This window comes from Camelus dromedarius, chromosome 3 (assembly GCF_036321535.1).
Source record: "Camelus dromedarius isolate mCamDro1 chromosome 3, mCamDro1.pat, whole genome shotgun sequence".
NCBI lineage: Eukaryota > Metazoa > Chordata > Mammalia > Artiodactyla > Camelidae > Camelus > Camelus dromedarius.
Window position 1 is genome coordinate 88,778,554 of NC_087438.1, and position 21,278 is coordinate 88,799,831.

Here is a 21,278-nt window from a genome sequence, read left to right on the forward strand (position 1 = left end):
TGCCCCCAGGCAAGGCAGTTCTCAAGTGAGTGAGGCAGTGACTATGAGCAGCTCATAGTCCCAGCAACTGGACTTACTTTCTGACTTTGCATCATACCACTCAAAATTCAAAACACTTCAGAGAGCAGATTGGCGCATTTGGTCATGTGCTCACAATTAGGCACAGGCAGTCAAGGTCCTTTAATATTCTGCCCTTCCAGAACTGCACAGAGAGATCATTCCCACATCCCACCAAAAGAAATGTGTATGCTATTACCAAAACAAGGCAGAATGGAAGCCGAACTTTCAGGATATAGCAAATGTCTATTACAGCAACCATCAGGTAACTCAGAGACTAAAAATACAATGCTAATAGAAGAATAAATTGATACAACCTTTCTGAAAATAAATTTTGCAATGTACACCAAAAGTTATAAAAACACACATACCCTGAAATTTCACTTCTAGGAATTTATCCTAAGGAAATAGTCAACTATGAAGAAAGTTATATGCACAAAGATATTCAATGCAGCATTGCTGCTATATTTATAAAGGAAAGAAAGAAACTAAGCATTCAAAATAGGTGATAGATTCAGTAAATCATGATAAATAAAAATGATGCAATATTTTGAAGCCATTAGGAATCATGCAGTTACAAGAAGATTATATATGCAGAAAGATGTTCGTGTCATCGGTTAAGTTTTAACAATTACAAAATATATATCTTTTTATTATATCAAACACCAAAAGGTAAATGCTTTTTTAGGGTGATGGTGTTATAAGTACTATTTCCCTTTGATTTTTCCTATGACTTCTGTATTAAACATGTATTACCTTTATAATTAGAAAAATATTATTTCTAATTAATTGATCTCACAAATGTGGATTTTAAAATTTATATTCTGAAATTTTATGTCTTTAGAAATTGGTTAAAATAGAGATAGACTTTTAGTTCAAAAGTTTTAAAGAACAATTAACATTTTTTGACTAATCAGAAGAGCTAATACTCAGGGCCATATTCGAAGTCAGACATGGTAGCCCAGTTGGAAGCAAAAACAATTACTTGAACTGTAAAAATCTGTCTTTATCTTTACAATCATCAGTTGTTGTTTTTTACTGGAATATTGCATTTAATAGTTTTGGCTCACAAATAAGAAAGATTAAATTACTTGGAAAGAGCCCAGAGGAAAGTAATATAAATAATTACATATTTAGAAATTGGGATCTATAATGATGTGCAAGAGGAAATCATTTAGAAAATAAAACCAAAAATAACCTTACATTTTATAGGTTACCATAACCTCTGAAGAACAGGACAAGAATCAAAATTTCTGAAATGTTAGAAGAATAATTTAATTTAGCCATTAGGAAGAATGTCCTGTTCAAATAAGTATTTTAGTGTTTTATTACTTGTCTAATACTATAAGGACTTGTAACCATAAGAATGAGTTACTAAAGAAAAAAAAGGTGTTTTTTTTTAATGGTCAAAGGTAGAATGATTACTCTATTCCTCAAAGTAGGGGTGTACTTTATAAACCTTTAAGATCACTTCTGTATTTATGTCTTTTTGAATGTCTTTAGGCATCAACAATTATAAAAATATATCTCAATTATACTTGTGGCTTTTTGAAAGTGAAAAAATGGAGTAATCATTAAGGAATATAGGATGATAAAAAATTAGAGATTTTTCATTAAGAGTGAAGAAAAAGTGGGTATGTAATTTAGTTATGGGATACATTACAATATCTGACTCCAGAAAGAGGGACAATTTAATTATTAAGGCATGTATATTTTGTAAGTGTAAGTGTGTATGTTTTAAACCTTTATTTGGGGGAAATTACAGTGCAATATAGACAAAACATTCCTACAGCATATTTTAGTATATAACATACATTCAGTACATAATAGTTGTAGTAACAAACCACAAACAAACCACTAGTTTTAAAGGGCACAGCAGGAGGGGAAAATAGATTTAAGGTAAATAAAAAAGAAACCCTCAGCCTAGGCTGTTGTTTTGTCTTCCAAATTAAGTGGCAGCAAAATAATGACACTAACAACTGCTTTAAAAACCCCAAATCTGTAACAGGAAAGAAAAAAAAAAAACTTGTATACTATGCAAAAAAATCAGTTAAAAGCCTCTCAAAAACAAAATAAAAAGCAAAATTTAAAAACTAAACAGGACACACAGGACATACAATTTAAAAGGTTTGCTTTATATCTGGAAGGAAGTCTAATTTGAAAATATACATGCACCCCAATGTTCATAACAGCACTACACGCAATAGCCAAGACATGGAAACAACCTAAATGTCCAATGACAGATGATTGGATAAAGAAGTTGTGGTATATTTATACAATAGAATACTACTCAGCCATAAAAAAGAATAAAATAATGTCATTTGCACAACATGGATGGACCTAAAGATCATTATTCTAAGTGAAGTAAGCCAGAAAGACAAAGAAAAGTACCATATATCACTCATATGTGGAATCTAAAAAAAAAGAAAAAAAGAGGAGACTAATGAACTCATCTACAAAACAGAAAGACTCGCAGACATAGTAAACAATCTTATGGTTCCTGGGGGAAGGGGAGTGGGGAGGGGTTTGGAAGGGATAAATTTAGGAGTTCGAGATTTGCAAATGTTAACAACTATATATACAGACAGATTAAAAAAACAAGTTTCTGCTGTATAGCACAGGGAACTATATTCAATATCTTACAATAATCTTTAGTGAAAAAATTTAAAAAAAATAAATAAAAGATTTGCCTTACCACTATTTCTTCATTTGATTAAAACATTGTTTTAAACAATTATTCAATGTTTACATAAATTAGGGCTTACCATGTATCAGGTACTGTTCTAAGCACTTTATAGATAGAAATTCATGTAATCCTCATAGCTCTGAGTTAGCTACCATTATTATTCCTATTTTACAGATAAGGAAACTGAGGCACAGAGGTCACATGACTAATAACTAGTGAAAGTGCAATTCAAATCCAGGTAGACTATGGAGATCATGATTGTAACCACTTAGCTATTTGGTAAAAGTATTTACTTGATATATTAATATTTGATAACAATTTTGCACTTTAAAGTTTGCAAATGTTCATAGCCTTCAGAATTAGAAGTATAAAAGTTAATCAGTGCAGATGGAAAATAAGTTCAGCAATACAAAATCTGAGTGAAAGCAATTTCCTTGATTAGATTTATGACAAACATGTGTCGGTGGAAGTAGGGAATGAAAGAAGACAGATTTATGTTTATTTTAAATGCATTTGTCATGAATTTACTGCTTGGATAAAGAAAACATAAAAGATTTAAATTCAGTAAAATTTTGGGCTATCTCTTTTGAAAGACATAATTTATAAATACTAATTTAAATATTATTTAGATAAAAAGCATTGTTAGATTTTTGATTAATTCTGATTGACTTGAAAATCTTTATAACATTTTTAATTTAAGAAGAATGCAATTAGTACTTAGGTAAGGAAACAAAAATTGTAACATTTACAGTATAAACAAGATTCTCTAGGGTAACTTTTTTTTTTCCCATGATAAGAGAATCACTTTATTTCTCGAGGGAAATACCATTGCCCAAATCTGTATACTGACAGTTAACTAGTAAAAAAGGAAAACCATAACCAAGTAGAATGTAAGCACAGAAAGAACACACAACTAAAACTCACTGTAATGAAAAAAAAAGTGATTTTAAAGGCTGCATATGGTTTTGTAACTCACATGTTCTAATGCTGCAGATATGAAGAACTATAGGTCTAGTATAATTTTTGTCTCCTTTTAGGATATTTTTGCATTTGTGAAATGAGAGGCCTGGAACAACATCCTAGTCTCTTCTAGTCCTAAAATTCTAAGTATGTTCAATGCATAGTACTAAGGACACTGATACATACATGGCCAAAGACTGATTTCCTGGCAGAAGGTGAAAATGAGCAAAATGACCAGGGTACCCCTCCATCATGGCCCTTATAATGAGCCTGTTCTCCTCAAGGTTAGTCTCTAAATCAACACCCGGTAAATCAAATAAACAAAATATTTGCTAACAGCGAACCACAGGAGACCTCTCCTGACAGCATTTCTATAAATTTCACATGCCTATTAAGATCATATCTACTGGAACACTGCCCTCCCTGCCATAACCCTCTCATTATGTTGTTTCACACGTTACCAAATTCAATACATATTCACCTCTCATCTTTCTCCAATTCTTGGCCCATTTTAACACAGCTGATCCTACTTTGAAAATGCCGTCATTGAGTTTTCTCCTCTCTCTGGCCACTCCTCCCTCAGTCTAGTCGTTACATGTTGGAATTACACCAGTCTGGGCCCTAGGTTTTCTCCTTAACTCTATACCTATGCTGTTCAATATGGTAGCCACTAACCCATGGGGCCATTTAATAAACTTAAATTAATAAACTAAAATTTAAAAATCAGTTCCTCAATTGCACTAGGCATTTCAAGGGCTCAAAAACCACAAGTGGCTCATGGTTATCAAATTGGGCAGCACTGATATAGGACATTTCCAACATTTTACTGTACAGTGCTGCTCTACACTATCTCCCCAAGTGAGCTGATTCATATCCAAGTGTCAGTTATTATTATCTATTTGCAGAGAACCATCACATTTGTAGTCTCATACAAACTTTCTTTTTGAGCACAACACCCATGTCACCAAATACTTCCTGAATTTACCACTTGAATGTCTCAAAGGTACTTCAAGCCCAGTATGCCCAAGATCAAATTTCTCATATTCATCTCCAAACCTAGTTTTAGAATGTTCTCTCTCTAATGTCACTACCATCTAACTCCAGATGAACAAATTAAAAAACTCAAGTTATTCTTTATTCTCCCACATTCCTTCAATCCATTTCCACGTACTCTGAGTTACCTCTTAAATACTGTATCTCTGATTTTCTTTCCTTCTCATTTCCCTGCATTCCCCATAATCCAAACTCCTAAAGCTTGATTAGTGGAGACATTTCCCTGGATTCAAATCGTTGGTTTTGGAGTGACCTCAGAGAAGTTTCTTTAAAAATTTTTTTTTTAATTAATTATTTTCTTACAGAAAATTTCTTAAACTTTTTTCCTTAACCAAATTTTTAATCTGTAAAAATATGGGTAATGTTATCATTTTCTTCAGAATGTTGTTGTAAGAATTAAATAAGATTATGAATTTAGAACTTAGCACAGAATCCAGGACATAAGCTTCCTATAAAATCAGCTACTATTATTACTATCATCTTATGCCTAAATTACTGAAATTGTATCCTATCTTTCTATACTTACTCCTGCTTCTCTCCATTCTTCTGCCTACAATATAACTAGAGAGACTTTAAATAAATGTGCATCTGATCATCCCCTACCATCTCCCTGGAAACCCGTTAATGGTTTTATAGGGCTTTTAGAACAGTCTCATCTTTTATCACTCTTGCCCCTTATTTCCTAGCCTTAAACCAAACTGGATTCAAACTCCTTAGACAGGCTATATTCATTCCATGAGGGCTTTTGCCCACAATATTTCCCTTTTTTGAAACCCCCATGACAGTTATAGTTTAATCTTAATCATCCTTCAGACCTCAGCTGAAAAGTCACTTCACCCATGACCAAGTCTGGTCCCTCAGTGTATCATATTCCTCTCTTGTCCTAAAACTTCTCAGCTGCAATCACACATTTATATGAATGAGTACTATTTATTACTATTGTATATTTATTTGTTTCCCCCAACAGATATAGCAGACTGAGCTCCCGATATTCCTCCAACCCAAGCTTGCTCCCTTTACCATCTCCTCCATCTCAGAAAACAGTAACACCATTGTTCCACTTGCTCAGGACAAAATCCTTGGATTCTCTTCAATCATCCACAACCATCAGCAAATTCTACTGGCTCCCCAGGGTTTGACAACTTTCTTCCCATTTCCACTGCTACCCACAGTGGTCAAATGTAGCAATTCCTCTTAACTCATTTCCTTGCTTCTTTCTTTGCCACCACTGCTTACCATCTTGTGTGTTTACAAGAAGGCAGGTAGATTAATCCTTAAAATACTGTCAAATCATGTCATTCCTCTACTCAGACCCTCTAATAAGTTGCCATCTGCTAGGGACTAAATTGTGTCTCCCAAAATCCTTATGTTGAAGCACTTACCTGTGTGACTCTTTTCAAGATCATGCCTTTAAGGAGGTGACTAAAATTAAATGAAGTCATAAGGGTGGAGCCCTGATACAACTGGTGCCCTAAAAAAGAGACACCAGAGTTCTTTTTTTCACCATGAGTGGACATAGTGAGAAGGCAGCCCAAGCTAATATACCATCCCACTCAGAGTAAAAGCCAAAGTCCTTTGAATAGCCAGAAGTGCTACACATTCTGGTCTGTCATGTCCGCAACCTGTGACCTCTCTGACCTAATTGCCTTTGATTTCCTCCATTCCTTAAGCAGCTTCAGCCACACTGGCCTACGTGAAATTCCATGAACATTTTCAGCAAGCTCTCACCTCTGGGCCTTAGTTTTTCCTCTGCTTGGAACACTCTCTCCCCAAATACTTGCATCACTTATTTCCACACTCAAATGTCACCTTCTCAATGGGGTCACCCCATGAAAAATTTTACCACCTCCATCTTACATACCCCATTCTCTTTTTCTTAGCGCTCAATACTAGCAGGCAACATACTTTACCTATTTATCTTGTTTCTTGCCTCTTTCTCACAAGACTATGAACTTCATGAGAGAAGATGCTGTCTGTTTTGCTCACTGCTATATCCCCATAACTCAGAGCATGTCACAGTAGGGGCTCTACATTTGTTTAGATCAATGAATGTTGAATAACCACAACCACGAAGCTTTGGAGCTAAAAGTTACCACACAAATCAGCTACCAAGGCAGCAATTCTTCAGCAGAAACTGTAGTGATTCAAGAACCACCTCATTGTTCTGGCTTCTTCTAGTTCTCTGCTAATGTTACTAAAGCTGATGAGGGGCTTTAAAAACCCTGGCTACATGATCCAAGGGCGGTTCCTTCCTCGCTACACCTTTACAAGAGATACTAAACTGATATGAAAAGTTGTGAATGTCAAATTCATGGATAGGACAACTTTTTGAAAATTGCCCGATTGCAGCTTTACTTCATGGTATTTCCAAACAGCTCTGCAAATTCTGCGTCTCTTTGATCCTGCTTTCAGGATTCAGGAAAGGATGGTGTTTATTCTCACAAATAAAATTTAAAAACACACAAATATCAATACAACAATGAAAGACAACTGATGGAAGAAGCCGTTCATGGTTGTTTTTGTGCAACGCGGAGGGTAAAATTTAGGTTAGAAATGGATTCTGCTGCTAAGAAAGTTGCAAAGTAATTATATTACCCAACATTTTACAAAAGAAAAAATAGGCCTGCAGAGGAAGACCTTTCTGTTTTAGTTGAAACATTGGAATTCTTCACAACATTAAAGCTTGTGAAAGCTACCAGGTTAGTTCTCCACCATTAAGTATTGTCTCAGTGTATTCATTTCTAAGTGGAGCTTCCTATCTTTTTCAGAAATGCCTCAAGTTAAAAATCGTCTTAAAACAACATGGTATCACAACTAGGCTCCCTTCTCACCTTCAAACATCACAGCTTTTAAAAGGAAGCTGTCGTCGGAAGTGTGGACACACCCACTGCATCAGGACCGGAATTAGTATCTGGTTATGCAAATCTAACGCTGCCACGCGAGTGAGTTTATCCCCTCAAAGACAGCACTGAGGAAATCCTGCCTTCCCCTAGGCTCAGGCCTGGAGTGAGATGGGGAAGTCTCGGCGGGCCGGTGCTCAGAGTAGGCCTCGCGACGGGGGCGCACTCTGCCCGCAACTCCGGAAGCACCTGCGGGCCGGAAGGGAAAGCCCCCGGCATCACCCGCGGGAGCGCAGGGCGGTCGGCGGCTACTGCATCGCCTCAGGTACCACGCGCCGTAGGGGAAGCGGCCGGCTGCCCTCCAGCATCTCGCGAGATCTCGCCGGCTCAGCCCTGTACTGCGAGCATAGAACTTAAAAAAAAAAAAAAAAAAGAAAAAAGCGAGCGGCGATAGTCCCTGAAGCTGCTGTAGTGGCAGCTGCCGCGAGAGCATCAGCAATCGGCGAGCACCGAGGCAGGGCCCGCGCGCCCCTTCGCGGGCGAGGCGCTGTCCGAATCGTGGGCTGCGGCGGCCTGGGCTGCCGGCCCACTGACGCGCGGCCCCAGGGGCGGAGAGAGAGGGAGGCGGCCGGGGGGCCCGCTCCTCTCCGCCGCAGAGCGGGGCGGGGGAAGGAGGTGGAGGGGTGGGAGGAGGGCGACGGAAGAGGAGGTAGCGGCGCAGAGATCTTCCCGGAGACGGCGGTGAGGCGGCCAGCGGCCGCGCCTGCTCCCAGATCGCGCTGTTCTGTGACGACGGAGTCCCGGCGTGGACTGGTCGGGCCCGATTCCTGCGTGGGGTTGCGCGGGAGCCCGAGCGGGCCGGGCGCCGAGGGAGCCTCAACTGCGAACCACTGCCGGACCACGGGTGGGCGGGCTGAGGGGCGGAGGAGCCGCGGGCCCCGCCTCCCGCGTGCTGCAGCCGGAGCCCCGCCACCGCGGCGGCCCCGCCGAGGCTTTAAACAGCGGGGCCCGCCCCGCGCCCGCTGCACTCGCGCGCAGACTCGCCTGCCGCAGGCGTTCGTGCCGGCCCGGGCTAGCGGCGGGGAGCGCGCGGCTGGGAGAGCGACTCCCTTACCTGGCGTTGCGGCAGCAACCTCCGCCGGCCAGGGGCGCGGAGGGCGTGCAGCTCGTGAGGTCCGCAAGGCTCGCCGGGTCCGCCGGTGGTCGGCCGGCGATGGAGCCGGGGCCCACGGCGCCCTCCTCCGGCACCCCGAGGCTGGCCGGGGTCGGAGAGACGCCTCCAGCTGCCGCGCTGGCCGCCGCCGGGGTGGACCTGCCCGGCACGGCCGTGCCCTCGGTGCCGGAGGATGCTGTGGCTGCGAGCCGGGGCGGCGGTGGGGTCTACGGGGAGGGCGCTGCGGCGGCCGGGGACGGGCTGGGCAGACCCCTGGGACCCACCCCCAGCCAGAGCCGCTTCCAGGTGGACCTGGTTTCGGAGAATGCCGGGCGGGCGGCGGCGGCGGCGGCGGTGGCGGCTAGCGCTGGGGTTGGGGGCAAGGAGACCCCCGCGGACGGGAAAGCCAGCGGCGAAAGCGGGCTAGCCAAGGGTAGCGAGGAAGCCAAAGGCCGCTTCCGCGTGAACTTCGTGGACCCAGCTGCCTCTTCGTCTGCGGACGAGAGCGTGTCGGATGCGGCGGGGATCGGAGGCGACGGGCCCAACGTGAGCTTCCAGAACGGCGGGGACACAGTGCTGAGCGAGGGGAGCAGCCTGCACTCGGGCGGCGGCGGCAGCGGTCACCACCAGCATTACTACTATGACACCCACACCAACACCTACTACCTGCGCACCTTCGGCCACAACACTATGGACGCCGTGCCCAGGATCGACCACTACCGGCACACAGCAGCGCAGCTGGGCGAGAAGCTGCTCCGGCCCAGCCTGGCGGAGCTCCACGATGAGCTGGAAAAGGTGAGCTCTCCCGGCCTTCTCCCTGCAGCCCTCTCGCCAGCCCTCCCTCCTTGCCTAGCCACTGGTCCGCGCGGACCGCGGGATGTAGCCACCGGCTCCCGGCGGGTGAGGCGGCGGGAATGGACGTGCACGACTCGCTGGCATCCCTGGATTCAGCTGTCAAGGGTGGAATTGCAGAGGAATGTAACTTAATCTCTTAAAAGTTTGCAGCGGGTTAGGCTAGTTACGTGATACAGGAGAGGCTGCATTTAACAACCTTCCCCATCCAGTTACATATCTTGTGTACGCTTTTTTTTTCTCACCCACGCTTAACAATTTCCGTCCCTCTGAATGACAGTTGTGCTTTTTTTAGGCCTGAAGAAGAGAATATGCAGAAGGTTTAGGTGAGGACGTCTCTCAGGACAGAGTGGAGAGCACCTAGGATCCGCGTTCCTTTTAAAGATTGTGTAGTATGGTTTAAGTACACCCATTAGGGGTCCCAAGAGTGGGAACATTAGTGTTGGAAGGGAAAATCTTAACAGAGTGTGTTTGTGGTCTATGAATTATTAAAGCTTAGTTGCAGTTTTGAGTATGCAAAGATCATAGAAATCTTAAGTCTTGGGACAGGCTGTTCCTGATAATGGCATAAATCCACTTTTTATAATGTAAATCTTTTAAAAGCGGATTACATCTAAAAGATGGGGAGCAGAGTTTAAAAGAGAGGAAGAGAGAAATAGAAATGGGAGAATTGTTTTTCTGTGGAGGATGTCCATAAGACCTTCCAGGGTCTTTTGTAAGTCGTTATACTTTGTGAACAGAAAGCCATTCCTATAAACTCTATTGATTTCTGTAATTATATATATATTTTTTGGCCACATAACGACTTTTATTTCTTCAGGTACAAAAATCGTTATTTTGAGATAACGATGCTTTTGATATTTGATTAATAATTAACTTTTTTATGAGTTCGAATAACTTGAAGTATGCCTTTATGAGTGTATAATGACTACATTGATGGAATTCTGTAACTGCAAAGGGTACCATATAAGTTGACATGATCATAAGGTTGAAAAGTTTAAATACAGAAAGTATATAATTTCTTTTGGATATGATTATTTGGAAAGATTGTACTTGTTCCAGTGATGATAATGTAACATTCATACTGTTTGAAATAATTACTGAGGTCCCAACCCTTACAACTTATTGATTGTTTAAAAGCCTGACAGCATTTAGCTTTGGATACTACTACTCCTGTTACTCTGTTGTGGTCTTTTGTCATATCAGAAGGAAAACAATTTTTAAAACACTTATTTTATTCATACTCTTGTAGTTTCTCTCTAATCTATTATTTTTTCCTTTCAAAACTCAAAATCCTTGCAAAGTAGATACATAGCTGGTAATTTCTCTTTTCTGAGAGCATTTTTATTATTGAAAATATTAGATGTTTTCAGATTTACTTCACCAAAACCCTGCAGTTTAGTAGTAAAGCAGTCTATATTTGCTTACGAGTTTTAGAAAGGCTTTTTTAAATTGAAGAATATCATATACCTTGATCTTGTGTGCTCCCTCAAATTTTTTGTTATTTTATATTTAATTTTCTCAATAACAGAACACTTCTAGTTCTCCAAAACTTCAGGTTTTTATTTTTTTGTTTGGTGTTTTCGGTCAGTTCACAGAGTCGAAAAGAGAACACCTGTTTGGTTTAGATGTATAGTAGTTGAAGGAGTCACCCCAGCCTCTCAGAATCAGCTTCCTCAGCTTTCAGGGTTATTTTGGAGATGAGGAAAAATATTTCACATAAAGGCCCATGTTCAGTACCTGCAACATAATGGCTAGTGTAGTTATTATTTCAATCTTATATGGGTCCTTGAGAAAGTACATAGTTAAACTTTAGGATTTCAATTTTAGATCAACTTTAGATATTATTTTCTACATTTTTGAGTGAATGTAGTTTATAAAGTGTTATGTTCAGAGTTTCATTTGTGCGTCAGGTAGTATAATGAATTATTTATAGTTTTTTACATTTTACCATCTGGGTCCTTTGTGGGCAAAGAGAAAGGTTTATTAGATTAACTAACCATAGAACTTCATCTTGAAGATAATTTTGTTTAGAATTTAGCAAATAGATTAAAGAAATGTATAGTGTTAAGGAGTACAAATCTGGCTATAGACATATTGCTATTGAAGGAAGGCAGGAGAAGGCTGATAATATAGATTGGACAGATTCCCAAAAGTTGTTCCTTACTCTGTCTAGATTAACTTTTACTTCTTAAAACATTTTCTAGTTCTTCTAGCCTTAGGTGAAATCATGTTATTTAGAATTCTGTAACATTTAACCCTAGCAATTGATTATTCTGTAGTCTACTTTGGTCACTAAGTGCTTAAAAGTATCTACCATGGATCTAACTCTTTCCTGGGAACTATGGAAGAACAAAAGAAGCAAAAGAAAAAGACTCCAGAAACCTGTTAGGGGAGAGGACTGTATTGTCTTTCTTCTACTTGAATTCCTGTGGTTGCCCAGCACTGTGACTTTTTAAAGTATTTTGCCTAAAAATCTAACTAAAAGGGAATAGTTAAATAACCATGGTGCATCTTGGTGTATTATGCAGCCATTCTAGGGCAAGTACTCATGAGTTCTCCCATTATCAAATTTGCTGGGGAGAAGAGTTTCTTAGGTGTTTGGTCACATGGCTGTGGCACTGTGGGGTGATGCAGTTATTAACAGAACGGATACTGACTAACCAAATGGTTGTTCAAGTGACAGTTACAAACTTTTCTTCCCAGTGCTTTGGAAGAAAACTGTAGAATAATAGTAAGGATATAATAGGACCTCATTTAATTGGGGTTGGGGAGGCCTTTTTCACAAAGTGTGACTTTGAAGCTGAAACCTGAAGGCTAAGTTATGATAGGCTAAGTTCCAGGCCAAAGGAACAAAAACTGTGAAGATAGTGTGGTGAGAGTAGTCCGTCCAGAGAACGTGAGGAGGCCAGTATAAGATTTTATTATAAAGGTAGTGGGAAGTTATTGAAGGGTTTTGTGTGAGGTAGCAACATGATCTGTTTTGTTTTAACGTCTTGATCGCTGCATAGAGAAGGGATTGGCAGGGGCAAGAATGGGAGCAGGGATGCTCAAGCTTTTACTGTGGTCTGTTTATGAATATTAAGGGTTGGTGGCAGGATGAATTGGATGTAGGTAAATTGGATGTGCGAGTGAAAGAGAAGCTGGTTCCCCAGTTTTGTACTTGAGGGAGGAAAGAAAGAATTCTGTTTGAGTAGCCTGTTAAGACATCATAATCCAACAGTCATTTTGAGAGAGGAGGGCATTATATTTGTATATACATTATGTGTATATATGTGTGTGTATATGTGTACACACATATATATAAGAGAGAGAGAAAGACTAAAGTTATATGTGAAATTATTTAGGGAGAGTGGGTAGGTAAGAGAACAGAAATTGAGCCTGGGATTGGGCCTAGGGAATGTCTAAAGGTCTGTTAGAGACTAGGGAGATACTAGCAAAGGAAATTAAGAAGGAGCTATTGGGATGGTGAGGAATAGCCAGGAGAGCAGTGTCAGAGAAACTGAAAGAAAAGAGTTTTAAAGAAGGCAGAAACTCTTCAAATCTGGTGCCAGGAATTGATTTTTTTTTTTTTAAGTATTTGAAAGAACAAAAAAGTAGTGATTCCTGTCCCTACAAGAAGAAATTAAAAAGTGGAAGGAGAAAGAGATAAGTATTTGATGGACAACTTCAGCATGTATGATGGAAAGCATGATTATCAAATGTGGAAAAGTATAGTGGTGGACAGTTCATAATAGTTCCTACTGGATTTAAAGCATTATTAAAGTAGCTTTAAAAGATAGCATTACCTTTGCATAGTTGTCCTTAGGCCAAAGCTTGGGAACCTTTTGCTGGTGATATGTCCAGTCTCTGTATATGGCTTCTCTATTTTTAGCCTTTCTCATTAATAAAAAGGGAAAGGTTTAAGGAAGCAAGTGTATCAAGTGTCTTTTGTGGTTCACTGGGCTTGCTGGTTTTTTTCATATAATGTGAAATAGGTCTTATACACATTTTACTTAGGATAAAATGGGCTCATAGAAGCTGGAGAAATTGCATAATGCCACTCTCCTAGAAAGTGGTACAGCTGGAAGTCACACCCAAGTTTTTCTGACTATTGCCAGGACACAGTGGCTCCTCTTCCTTGTTACCTCTTCTTCCTGCTTATCCCTCAGACCTGCTCTGATATGGCAGGGATGTGGAGGGGGGATATGTTGGAGATTGCTAACATCAGTCCTCTACCTTGACCTTCTGAGAGTGAAATGATTACATAACTGAGGGAAAAGAGTTTCTTGTGATGTTTGTGATAATGTAATTATTGACTAATATGATTGTCTCTTTCACTAGGATCTGAGCTTGTGTCTCATTCATCTCCATATAGAGAATAGGTACTTAATAAAGATTTGTTTATTGAGTGTATCACTGTTGGCAGTTCCTCCCTCTTAACAAGTACTTTAAGACTGAGCAAGTGTAGCTGCTGCTCTGAAGGGGCTGTGTTGACTTGTGGACAAAAAATTTCACATACTACTGATCACGACAGCACAGAACTTGAGTCTGTGAAGGTCACCCTGGAGGAACAAGAATGGGTCATATCCTTGGGGATAAGGAGTAGAGTAGTCCTAGGAATGAATAAAGGTGGGACTCAAATCAGAAATATTTCGTGTGACACAAACTTGAACTATTTGACAGTTTTGCCAGGGGCTCCACGCTCTAAACTCATGCCACCAGGGCTGAAGTCTGGTTTACCCATAAGACTGTACACATTGCCCAAGTATATACCAACTGCCTGCCCGGGCAGAAGGAAACGTAAATTTGGGGATTTAAAACTTGGCAAAAAATCTGTACATTGCTGTTTTCATTGATGTCTTCTCTGTGTGTCTATGTTCACACTTAAATTCCTGATTCTGTCAGACCAGAATTTAAAGGACCAAAAGAACGTTTCTTGATTGTTACATGTTGAGTGTGTTTATTTTCACTAATTTTTAATTGCACGTTTCCTATGTGTTTGGCAAGTCTATGGTACTAATTGAATTGGTTCCATGTGGAAATGAACTGAATATGAGTTTAGTTACTCAGCAGATCTTAACTGAGCACCAAAAATAGCCCTGTTGTGAATGCTGGGGATATAGTTGTGAGCACAGCAAAGGAATGGGGCTTTCATTCTGGTGGTAGGAGACCAGCAAATAGCTCAGATGTAACTGCTGTGAAGAAGTTAAATGTGAATAGATGGTAATAGCTGAGGTGGTGCTGTTCTACGGTAGTTAGACAAGCCCTCTCTAATATGTGAACAGACACTAGACAGGAGTGAAAGATCAGCCCCTGCAAATACTTGGGGCAGAGGAAGTGCAAACACCAAGACCTTGAGGTGGGAGTGTGCTGGAAAGTGCTAAGCTTGATTGAGAAACAGGGAGGCTAGCAAGACTGGAGTGATGAGGGAGAGTGATAGGAGAGGAGGTTAGAGAGCAGTGAAGAACAAATAGTGTAGAACCTTGTAGATCATGATAAAGACTTAGGATTTTACTCTGAATGATGTAGGGAGTCATGGAGAGTTTTGAGCACAGACTTGACATAATCCGACTTATACTATTAAACTGTCACTCATTGCTCTGGAGAATATCCTGTAAGGGTGTAAGAATGGAAGCTGGGAAACCAGTTAGGAGCCTATTGCAGTGCTTCAGTTGAGACGATGATAACTCTTACAGAGTGATAGTGTTTGATACAATGACTGGTGTTTAGATGCTGGATATAGTTGTTGAGACATGGTGACAGTTTGGATCAGAGTCTTCCCCTGTTGAGAATGGAGTCGATATTTATGGAGACATGGAAGACTAGGAAGAGCAAGTTTGGGAGGTGGACTCAAGAGTTGGGTGGGTTGCATTCTACAAATTAGTTCTATAATGGGGCAGACACTTATAAAATTGCATCTACTGATTTGTGAAATAATAATAGAACTTGAGAAAATGAGTTTTAATTTATAGCATGAAAATGTGCTTTTATGCTACATTTTAGGTAAAACCATGAAAATGAGTATTTTGCAGGGAACTAGTGAGTTGCCTCCACAAAGTGAAGGAGTGGGGAATGGACAAGGAAAACTACTTAAAATGTTGAAGTCTAAAGTATAGCAATGATTTCCCATTTAAAATATGAAAGCTGTCATCTGCCAATGGCTGTATTATTCTTCCATTTTTCACTAGAACATGTACTAGTGATGTATTAAGCCATTATGAAAAACTTGGAGCCTATAGAGAACTTGGGGATTTCTGATTAGAAAGGGAAGATCTGAAAAGCAGAAGTAGCTTAGTGGAATCTTGTGCCTCTGGAGAAGCTAAGTATGGCTGGTATATTCATAGTACCCATGGGCTCACAAAGTTCTCTGCTTTAATTTTTTACTGTGCTGTTCCTGAACATTGACAAATTAGCTATTCATCTAGATAAAGAATAACCAGAATCCTCTGGATGGCTATTCATTGGGCTAATGTGAATTGGTTCCTTCAATGGTGTAGCTTCTAACAGAGTTTACCGTGAGTGTCATTTTGGAGCTTTTTGGTGGGTAAGTGGCTTGATAGAGCAGGCTTTATTACTCTAGTGGAGGAAGACTTAAAGGACCTTTGAGGACCCTGACTCTGTGCTGTAGTATGGCTCCTACCCCATCATTTCCCCTGAGTAGTTCTTATTAAAATTATCAGTTATTCTTATCACCAGTTCCAGGAAACTTTTTTTCCCAGCCATGTTCAACCTTCTAGCAGCATTTGATGTTCTTTTGAAGTCTTCTTGGCACTTGCTTGGCTTCTGTCACGCCATTCTCTTAATTTTCCTTCTCCCTCTCTGGCTCTTTCAGCCCAATGTCTTCTGCAGTCTCCTTCATCTCTAAACTGTCCATCCTCAAGGCTTGATTCTGGCTTTTCTTTTTCCTATGTCGTCTTCTCTCTCTGTGTATCTCCCTGTCTGTATCACCTGTAGGCTAATTACTCTCTAAATTTTGTCTCCTGCTAATACCCCTTTTCTGAATTCTGGGCACCCAAGGCCTGCTGGACATTTTTCACTTTATGGCTCAAAGACACCCTAGAGTCACAGACTGATAATTTTCTCCTTCCTCCTCCAAAAATCAACCCAGGCCTTCTTTCAGCATGTCCTTTGTCTCTGTGAGACATAGTCATCATATTATGCAGGTGAGAAAATTGAGTCATCCTTCACACTTTTTCTCATCCCTCTACATCCAGTTCATCCCAGAGTTCTTTGTATCACCTTTATTTCCTTAGTGTTCTTTTCATCCTCATTGCTGGCATCATAGACCAAACTGCAGCATGTCCCTCTCCAGTAGCCTTCTTACTAGTTTCCCTATATTTACTATGCCCTCCTATCACTTTTGTGTTCAAAGGGATCTTTTAAAAATAAAATTGATCATGTTATCCCTTGGCTTAAAACTAGCCTTACATTGTCTAATTCTGGTCTGGCTCTTCATTGTTTCAATTCCTCAATGGCTCAATACTTCCCTTGGCTGTAGGCCTTTGTATGGAGTACTGTCCATGAACTCCTCCCTTCTCCCCCCATGCCACACTGCTGACTTTTCAGTTGTAAGATTTCACTTTAATCCTCATTTCCTCAGAGAGGAAGCCTTTCTCCTCCAGTCTAGGACAAACTCCTTTTCCCTTATAGCCCTTACTTCAGTTAGTGATAGTATGTTTATTAACCTGGTTATTTGAGTCAACTTGAATTGAGTTGACTGCTCAAGCTCCATGAGAAACAGACTGTGTCTGTTTATCATTATGGCCCTACTTCATAGCAGACCTTCAGTCAACACATGTTGAATAACAGAACTATTCTTTATAAATTAATGTAGTATGCAAGAATCTTAAACTCTTTTACATACCTTATACTGTTACTAGACTCTCTAAAGAACACTGGACAGGCAGATTGCCCTAGTCTGTACATTTGGAGATACGGAAGAGGTAAGTAAACTGTCCCAAAAAAATAGGACCTGTAACTGGCAGAGCCAAGGTTGGAACTTGGAGCAACCATTTTGACTCCCAGTTGCTGCTAATTCCAGTATTCTGCAGTTTAGTACTATAAAAGTTCTTAATATTTTGGTGGGGTTTTTTCTTTTTAAAATACTCAAAACAGTTGTATCTTTAGTCCATTAAAGTAGAAAATATTTGGATTCCTCAGTTTCACTGTATGGATGTATCTTTTCCCTATAGACAAACCTTAAAAAAAAATTATAAAGAAGTTTCTTATAAATGGAATCTGAGGGTTTTTTTTTTTCTTTCTTTTTCCTCTGCCTTTCCCTTTCTGTATTTCCCAAAAGTGTAATGGAAATTTTTTAATGTTCTAGGGTTGCACTTTTCAATACTGTAGCCACATGTGGCTGTTAAACTAAGTTTAAATTAAAGTTAAAAGTTCAGTAACTTGAACCACATTTAAGTGCTCGGTACCCACATGTGGCTAGAGGCTACCATACTGGACAGTGGAGTAGAACATTTCCCTCATCACAGGGAGATCTATTAGACAGTGGTGTCAAGGGAAGTGATATATAAAGGAACTTCCTTCTCTCGTTCCTCCTTTCTTTTCTTCTTGCCTTCCTTTCCTTCCATGTTAAATAATCACCACTAGTTGAAAACCATTAAACAGTCAAATTTTCTTCTAATTTTGCATGGGATCCTTCCTTAAATAAAGGTGTTTAGAAGATATTAGGCCTCAATGGAGTATTTGTTAAATCATTGGAATCTCTTAGATCTTGGTCTTTAATTGGAAAGGCTGTAAAGAATTTCTTAATATTGTATAAAGTGTTAAGCACTTTCACATGTCTGTGTTTGATCTTCACCACCTGTCTTTGAGGAGGTGGATTTTCAGAACGTCTTGGAGTGGCAGTTGTATTTTGCAAGGCTGAGGTTTGTTGAAAGCACATAACTAATACTTGGTGAGTCTGCATCTCTTTGAAACTAGTGCTCTGCTTCCCTTTCATTTTCTTCTGTAGCAGTGATTCCCAAATTTCTAGAAGAATAACCTGGAGAAAAGTTACAGACTCCTCTCTCCCAAAGAATACATATGTCATTTTTAAAAAAGCTTTCCTAGTGATTCTCAGAGAGCCAGGTTTGAGAACCAATGTCCTAGATCATGTTGAGAGTCTTACACCTTGGTAATCATAGTGCATGTTGTTTTATTTATTTATTTTTTTTGCTATGCTGATTGTCAACTTTGAAACATTCTAATATAGACAAATGCTAGCTATCAAAGATCTGGCTTTAACCCTTAGATAACTTGTACACTGAATTGCATTGTTACCAATTATTCAACATCTTCTGTGTTTCAGGAGCATTTTGTAGTCTGGGCACCTTAACCTTCCATACCAGTTAGTTTATAGATAGAGAAACTCAGGCTAATAGCAAATTGCCAGTAAGTGGTAGATCCTGGATTTAAACCTAGGCACGTTAATAAAAGCTCACATGTGAGGTATTAGGACAAACATATAAGTTGCTTATTAAGTGGCCTATTAGAATCCTATAGGGAAGTCAGATATACAATTTCTAACTGGTAAGTTTGAATCCTGATGAGATATCACTTGGAAAAGTTGGGTCTAGATATTACCTCTCATATAGAACCTAATGGCTTCAGACATAACTAATCAGGCTCTATTATTTTAGAAATTAAGCTTTATGATAAATTACTCACAGCACTGGCTTACTATTAATTTCTAGAAATAATAGATTGGGATTGTTGGACTTAAGAAATTACTGTCTCGCCTATTTCAGCCCCAGTTATTTGGCAGATTTGCTGATCAGAAACAAGGCTGATCTAGTAATTAAGCAAAGCAACAATAATAACAGAAAGGCTTTCATATAAAAGGATTAAGTACACCTGTACTTGGGGACGGCATAGTTAAACACTTCATACATAGTTGTAACAAATACGACTTTCTGCTTTCCAGAACCAGGGCAGGTTAGAAGGGAAAATGAACACTGACAAAGGTGGATTCAACAATGGCCAGCATGTTGAGAGAGAGAGAAGTTAAGAAGATCAGGAAAAGCAGAAACAGAATTCTCAAGACAATAGCAGTCTAGAATAGCCCTATAGAGCAGATGCAGAGACAGGACTTCAGTTCTGGTTGTCACAGCATCTCCATCTAGCATAGTGCTGGCACAAAATAATGGTGCTTAAAATCTCAGTACAAAAGAGTCAACCAGCTACATGTTTTTGGAAAATTTCAGTCTCAAGTCATCCTAGAGTATCGAATTTTAAGAGGCGAGGGATTAATCAATCCTTTTCACAACAAACACTAAAAATTTACTCCAAGGGTTTCATTGTACTTTGTTTAAGATGTTAATCATTTCATTATAAAGAGAAGATAATACAGGAGGTTTGGAAAACAGAAAAGTTAAAGACCTCAAATCCTTGGTACTTGGCATTTTTATATGCATTTAAAAACTGTAATTATATATCTCACTCCTCCTACCCAGCATTAAATAATTAATCTTTAGTAAATAAGTACTCAAAATCTAATTTTTAAAATAGTTATTTTGTTGAGATTCCCTGTTACTCACTGATTCCCTATTTACCTGTAATTTTTTTAACATTTATTATAGCTATTTTGAAGTCTTATTTCTTAAAACTAACATCTGTGCACACTTGAATTTAATTTCTAATGATTGTGTTTGTCTTGATTATGGGATACATTTTCCTGTTTAGTAGTAGTTAAGGGTAAAGACTGGACATGTAGATAATACATTATAGCAACTTTGGGTAGTTGTTTTAAAATATTCTTCTAAGGATTATTGTTTTTGTTCTAATAGGTGCTTGATTTGTCTAGATTCAGACTGCACACTGGGTTCTCTCTTCCCACTATACAGTTGCTGATATCTTTGTTGTATTCTGTGTTTTTCATCTGCTACTTTTTTAGCCTGTCTCATTGTGGGAGAGGATGTGTATGTGAGAGGGGCCTCCCCAGTACCTCTGTGATTTAGTAGTCACCTGCGATTTGGAGCTTACCCTTGCTATCATTCCATTTTTTTTCCCCTAGAGATCTGCATTTAATTACCAGTTCTGCTGTCACTTCGGCTCACTTCTCTGATATTTTAAGCCAGTAATACTTCACTTTAAGCTATCCATGTTACACACAGTTGTGGAAGTGTTCTGTTTAAAAAGGCAGCAACTCATTGCAGCTGTATCTATCAAGAGTATTTCCTTTCTGGTCTTTGCTTTTTTACAATTTGTCCCAGGTTCTTTTCCATACATAAATAGTTAAGCTGTCAGTCAGGGATTTAAACCTTGGCCTTTCTGCTTAATACTTGTGTGACCTTCCAAAAAAAGACTTGCCACCTGTAATCCTCAGTTTCCTTTTATAGAAAATGGGAAAGATGATAATTCATAGTGAGAAATAGCATATATTCATGTGAGAAATACATGAAATACCAAGTGCATATCATGCACTAAATTACATGGTTCTCCACTTATATTGCTGTTCTAATACTTGACCCATTTATGATGCTGCTAGTCATAGTTGTCTTCTTGATAACTTGATTCTTGTTATTTTAAAAAATAAAACAATTTGCAATGTAGATGACACAGATATTAATTGACACTGAAAGGTACAAGTTTTCTGGTCATTTGAATGAAAATATTTTTCAGCCGTTAGTCTGTTGTGAGGGATTTGAAATGGTGCATAAGTTAGGCTATTCTTAATGCATTTCGTTGTAACTCAGTCTTG

At 39.5% G+C, this 21,278-nt stretch overlaps 1 protein-coding gene and 1 long non-coding RNA gene across 4 annotated transcripts in view; one reads left to right on the forward strand and one right to left on the reverse strand.

Annotated features, from left to right (window-relative positions):
- LOC105089853 (uncharacterized) overlaps positions 1 to 7,988 on the reverse strand; it is a 65,645-nt gene extending 57,657 nt beyond the window's left edge. For both annotated transcript variants that reach the window (XR_010379878.1, XR_837219.3), the window contains exon 1: positions 7,588 to 7,988. This is a non-coding gene — a long non-coding RNA (uncharacterized LOC105089853). The remainder of the gene's footprint in view (positions 1 to 7,587) is intronic.
- A 638-nt stretch (positions 7,989 to 8,626) lies between these two features.
- Positions 8,627 to 21,278, forward strand: part of SLC12A2 (solute carrier family 12 member 2) — an 84,553-nt gene continuing 71,901 nt past the window's right edge. For both annotated transcript variants that reach the window (XM_010981026.3, XM_064483763.1), the window contains exon 1: positions 8,627 to 9,544. In XM_010981026.3, coding sequence (XP_010979328.3) covers positions 8,810 to 9,544 — 735 coding nt within the window. In that variant the 5' untranslated portion in view covers positions 8,627 to 8,809. The remainder of the gene's footprint in view (positions 9,545 to 21,278) is intronic.